This window comes from Physella acuta, unplaced genomic scaffold, assembly GCF_028476545.2.
Source record: "Physella acuta isolate Inbredline_101_S28 unplaced genomic scaffold, ASM2847654v3 ptg000345l, whole genome shotgun sequence".
NCBI lineage: Eukaryota > Metazoa > Mollusca > Gastropoda > Physidae > Physella > Physella acuta.
Genome location: NW_026731864.1, coordinates 833,566 through 839,643, shown reverse-complemented (window position 1 = coordinate 839,643; position 6,078 = coordinate 833,566). Strand labels below are relative to the sequence as shown.

Genomic DNA, 6,078 nt, shown 5'->3' with positions numbered 1-6,078 from the left:
CCGCGTTTTAAAAAAAATGAATTGAGGGAAACTGTTTAAGACAGGGGTCGGCAACCTGCGGCTCACGAGCCGCATGCGGCTCCTTTGATGGTAAGATGCGGCTCTTCAGCTCCATGCACAAATATTAATAACGAGCTGACCCGCGGCATATCTTACGCCGCTATTTAGTTGTTTTATTTTCTACTTTTCAGTAATTTATAATTTGTGAATTCGACAGTACCAATGCTGCCACTGAAAATATTTGCTATAAAACACTATCAGTAGGTCGTTAAGAACGATACTACCCCCACCCTCCTTTCCCCCAACCCCTACCCTACCCCCCCCCCCCCCCACCCCCACGTGAAAGCAGCCTCCTCTTAGGGGGGCACCCGAAGAGATGCCTGGAATAAACTCTGTTCCCTAACTGAAATATTCATCTTCATGGTGGATATCACAAAGAAACTAAATGAGCTAAATATAAAACGGCAAGGAAAGGGAAACAGCCTATGGTTGATGAAGTGGATTGTTAGTGCTTGAAGCTGAAAACAACAAGTTATGAGCCAGATTTAATCAAAATTTCAAACGGAAGCAATTATTGATTATAGCTATAAAAATAGCATATAATACATAACATATACATCAGGATATTGGCGTTGAAGGGGAGGATATAAAAACTCTGGACTACCCTGCCTGTTATCACTCGCCCTGATCAGATGACACAAATACAGTTTAGTGTCTCTAAACTGATTAGTTCCCTTTATGTATCTATTTGTATTTACTGCGTTCATTTTATCTTTATTTTTAATTAGATGTTTTGTGTGGTTTTTTTTCATAAAATTAAAATAAACAAAAAATTAACTACATGTTCATAAAATTTAATTGTTTTTATTCTTAAGTAAAACTTACTTTATATGAATTACATTTACGTTGTTTCTTTTAAATATTGAATTCTTTCGCTTTATAAAATTTTTTATTTATTTTTTAATTATATATCTAACACGTGTACTTGTTTGTTTAGGATCAAGTAATTAACGAATGTCAGTAGCGAGCAGAGCGGCTGGTGTTGAGGCTACAGTCACATGATAATCTCTGCCCATGTAAGGCATGATCACAAGACGCCAGCGCGGACCCCACCCCAGAACACATAAACTTCCCCAGGGGGGATAACTCTCAACTCACCACCGCCCCAAACAAATATGGCGTCCAACGCGTCACCACTGGATGACGTCACACAACAGTGATTCGGACTTCCGGTCACCACCCGGCACCCAGACATCAGATTAAACTTGGGGAAGAAGGGAAAAAAAACAACCAACTTCCGGTTGACCCTGACGAAAGCTGACCGGCTGCCGGCATGTCACGTGGGCCAACGATGGCGAAGCTGTGCCGGTTCGTCAAGCTGAACGACCGGTTCAACGCTCAGGTGTTCTCGTTCATGTTGTCCGGCAGGATTTTACGGGAGTTTACACCGGATATATACTCAAAGGTCAGTTCTTACCTGGTGGTGGGGGGGGGGGGAGTTTACACCGGATATATACTCAAAGGTCAGTTCTGATTTGGGGGGTGGAGGTGTGGTGGGGGGGGGGGGGAGTTCACACAAGATATATACTCAAAAGTCAGTTCTTATAATGGGGGGGGGGGTGGTGGGGGGAGGGGGAGTTTACACCGGATATATACTCAAAGGTCAGTTCTTACCTTGGGGTGACGGTGGGGGAGGGGGGAGTTTACACCGGATATATACTAAAAGGTCAGTTTATACCTGGGGTGGGGGGGCGGGGGTGGGAGTTTACACAGGATATATACTCAAAGGTCAGTTCTTACCTTGGGGTGACGGTGGGGGAGGGGGGAGTTTACACCGGATATATACTAAAAGGTCAGTTTATACCTGGGGTGGGGGGCGGGGGGGTGGGAGTTTACACAGGATATATACTCAAAGGTCAGTTCTTATATTGGATGGGGGGGGGGGGAGTGGGTTGTAGGGGAGAGGGGGGGGGTGCACACCGGATATATATTTAAAGGTCAGTTCTTACCTGGTGGGGGAGGGGGATATATATTCAAAGGTCAGTTTTTACACCTGCAATATTTTCGCTGACTGAACTCATTGTGTGATGTGTACGTAGTCCCAATATTTGTACCTATCGTCATACCCACCCCCTCTAATGAAGATGTCACACTCTAGGAACCCCCCACCCCCTCCCTCCCAATATTGCGGTTTTTATTATTTGAAAACATCACACCTCACATACATTTTATACACAATAATTTAATTCATCCGAGTCCAAATAAGATGTTGTAATCGTTATAATCACCGAAAAGCTTCGTTTCATTAAAAAGCGAAATTACTGCTGAAAAAATTAATTTTAAAATACGAGTGCGACGTCACACTTTTTTGACCCCCTCCCCCACCCCTACATCCGAACATCCCAACATGAAGTACACGACACCATTAACGGACGAGGCCATTAGGCACTTCATTTAAGTGCATCTGAATTCTCTGTGTATTTGCGTTTTTACCTCATCAGTCCCTACACAAAAAACCAATAGAACAATCTAACAACCGAATTCCCACGGAATATTTTATCACCCCCCGTTCTCATTCATCAAGAATTTAACATCCGATTTCATCCTGTTAAATATTAATCGGCCCAGTTTTAGATCGGGCGCTGGCATGCAAATGTTGCTGGTCGCTCATTGCTACAACGTAGCAAGTTTTCAAAGTGTGGCTACACCTAGCCCGACTTGTGCCATGAACTTGTAGCCACAATGTAGCCACTTAAATGTATTTAAGTCTCAAAGAGTGTGCTATCTAAAGTAGATTACAGTAGATTCGTTGCGATAAATTTAGTTAAAATTAAAACTGTTTTCGGAGGTAAGGGATTATTTAAAGGTTAGATATAAATAAATAAGTTGAAAATTGTTTGTTTAAAAAAAATCGACGTTGGAAGATGTTTATTTTATATAACGCCCCTCTCCCTCCTTTTCCCAACCATCCACCCCCCCCCCCCCCCCACTACTAAAATGAGTTCTTCATTCTATGAATAAATAATTAAGATCGTGCTATGTTTACATTTTGTTTGCTCAAATTTTAATATAAAAACGTGATTTAGCACTTACTCCTTAGAAAACGTCAAATAAATAATTCGTTTTATAATTTACTTGTTATGAATTTATTTTGTCTGGTTACATTTTTGTCCATTTTATTCTGACGTTTCATTCAATCAGAACATCGCTACACGCTGTATGCATCAACTTTCAGGATTAAGTCATGTTGTTGAATGTCATAAGATTTCAGAATCAGTGTTTCTTCCAGACTGTTTTCTTTCTCCGGGGGGTGTGGTGGGGGGGGGGGGGGGGGGGGGAATAGCGGACTAAATTTTCCGGGAGGGGAAAATAAAAGTATATATTTTCAATATTAATTCGTTCGGAGGAGGGGGCAGTAGTCTTTCTTCAGCTCCCCCCTTTCTCCCCCCCCCCCCCCCGAAGAAATGCCTGGAAGAAACTATGTTTGGAATGAATGATTTTTACAAATTAAATTTACGTTTATTTACTCTAAATGGTATCAATACTTTTTCTTTAAAAAGGAATTTTTTTAAAAGTAATAAATGTGCGCGCACCTTTACTTGTCACACATACCACCCTCACCACCCTCATGTGACACAGTTCAAACATGTGTCTCCATCCCCCTCCCACATCTCCCCCTCCCCATGTGTTCCAGTCCTCTCTGTCCTCTAGGACTGTGTACGCTTATCTCACCCCCTCACCCCCCTCCCCCACCTCGTATGTTAAACCACTCACCTCCCACCCCCATGTCTTAAACCACTCACCCACTCCCTCCCCCCCACACACCCCCCATATCTTAAACCACCCCCTATGTCTTATCAACTCCCCCCTCCCCCACGTCCTTATCAACCCCCCCCCCCCCCCCCCGATGTCCTAAACAACTGACCATGTCCTGTCTGTCCTACAGGACTTTGTCTACGGCTACCAGAGATGGAACGTCAGTTTCGTCAGAAGCGACCGGCACATCGGCGCCTTCCTCCGGCTTCAGACGCCGTCTCAGGGTCTTCGGTGCCGGATGGATTTCTCTTTTACGGTGGTCAACAGGTGGGTGGATCAGTCATATGACTTCAGGATATGGTGTATGACTTAAGCGCTTGACTCCAGTTACATATTACTTTTGTACTAGACTTTAGCAACACATTATTTTTGTACTTGACTTCAGTCACGCATGACTTTAGTGCTTGAATTCAGTCACACGTGATATAAGTACTTGACTTAACTCGTACATGACTTAAGTGCTTGACTTCACTCACACATGACTGGAGTACTTAACTTCGCTCACACATGACTTAAGTGCTTGACTACACTCACACATGACTTAAGTGCTTTACCTCAGTCAAACATGACTTTGGTGCCTCATTTCAACTCGACATGACTTTAGTGCTTGACTGCAGTCACACAGGAATTTAAAATTGACTTAGTTGTACATGATCTCATGTCTTATCATTTAACATTTTTTTTACTTCAGAATTTAAACGTAAAATATTTACATGACTTACAGATCGATTTTTTAAGTCATGACACGTGACTTTACTACTTGACTTCAACAAACAGTCAACTTATTCAAGAGTAGCATCCTTAAAGTTTTTTTTAACTGTGCGCCCACCCCCCCTCACTTACCCCACCCCTCCACCGCATAGAAGTTTGAAATCAAATTTTGACAGCTTTATATCCTATAATCAAAAGTTCAGCCCATTCCAAACCTAACACCAACCTCTTTTAATTAATTAAAACCCTCACCTTTAGAATAACTAATTATTTCTAAACTTACCCCCCCCCCCCCCCTTAAATCCCAACTTAAATTTAACCACGGTAATGCGCGTCTTTTCACTTAACCGCTTTACCTCACACAGTTGAGGGAAAGGGAGGGGGGGGGGAGTTAGGAATTCTGTTGAAGAACTGTCAGTGTCGTCATAATTAGTTCCCTAAACGTCTTGTATAGATGTTGCAATAGTTTGACCGGTGACAAATTAAAGGGGATAATCGCTGACAGTTTTATAATTAAAATCTTTTCCAATCAGATATACACTCTCTTTTTCGTTAGAATTTGACTGGGCTTAGAGCTTAAGGGTTTAACAATTGTATGCGTTGGTGCGCCTTATGAATTAAGTTATTGGGCGTTTATTGTGTGCGTTAATGTGTTGTTTATTGTTTCTGTAATATTGCCCATTTAGCAGATTTAATTGAATGTGCTATATCCCCCCCCCCCCACCCTGATGTAATTTACAGCGTCTGTTCGCCTTGCATGTTCGCTTTAGTATTACAGTTTTCATCATCGGCTTGTGAGGACTGATACAGATTTACAATAGTGTTACTCCTTTCTTACTTGTAGCCTACTTTCATTCATTTAAGATGGTTTACTTATACTTAGAACTAATACAACAAAACCTGATAATGCAGATGTGTAATTAAATGATGATTCAAGGGATTTTTTTTTCATCGGCGTGGTGGGCTGAGAGGGTTTGGGCTTTTAAATAGAGCTGGAAATAAATTGGGATTAAAGAAAAATAAAATTATAAAAATTTTAATCAACCAGAATGTTATATAGACTACAATGAAACACATCAAAACAATCATTCTTCCCTTTCAAACAGCTATATCTATACTGCAATAGAGAATTAAGCGCTTGTAAGAAAATCGATTGTAATGTACAATTGAGGCGGTATGGTGTGAATCAAATTTTAATTATATTTAAGATATTAATTAAACGAAAAATCAAGAAATTTACGCTGAATAAAAACTGCATAAAAATTTGTCAATACTAAGTAAGTAAATAATTTAAAAAAGAAAAACTAACAAATGTTCAAATAAATCTGAGTTTAAATATATAGAAATTATCTTCCCAAGGAATAAAAACAAGTTTTTTTATATACGTACCATCGACTAAAAAACGTAATTTACCTTAAAATCTTAGAGAGTAGCTTCCCTTTAAAATAAAGCTCCCAAAAAGATTTTAAACATTTTTTTAGGTTTTAAAGATTTTAGGATTTGAGGTCACTATATAAGACAGAATAACATAAGAGGCGCAGGCCTTGTCCA

At 40.6% G+C, this 6,078-nt stretch overlaps 1 protein-coding gene across 1 annotated transcript in view; it reads left to right on the top strand.

Annotated features, from left to right (window-relative positions):
* Positions 1-1,351: 1,351 nt before the first annotated feature.
* LOC131941079 (uncharacterized) overlaps positions 1,352-6,078 on the top strand; it is a 77,489-nt gene continuing 72,762 nt past the window's right edge. The window contains exons 1-2 of the mRNA XM_059300065.1: positions 1,352-1,465; positions 3,947-4,083. Of these exons, the coding sequence (XP_059156048.1) occupies positions 1,352-1,465; positions 3,947-4,083 (251 nt within the window). The remainder of the gene's footprint in view (positions 1,466-3,946; positions 4,084-6,078) is intronic.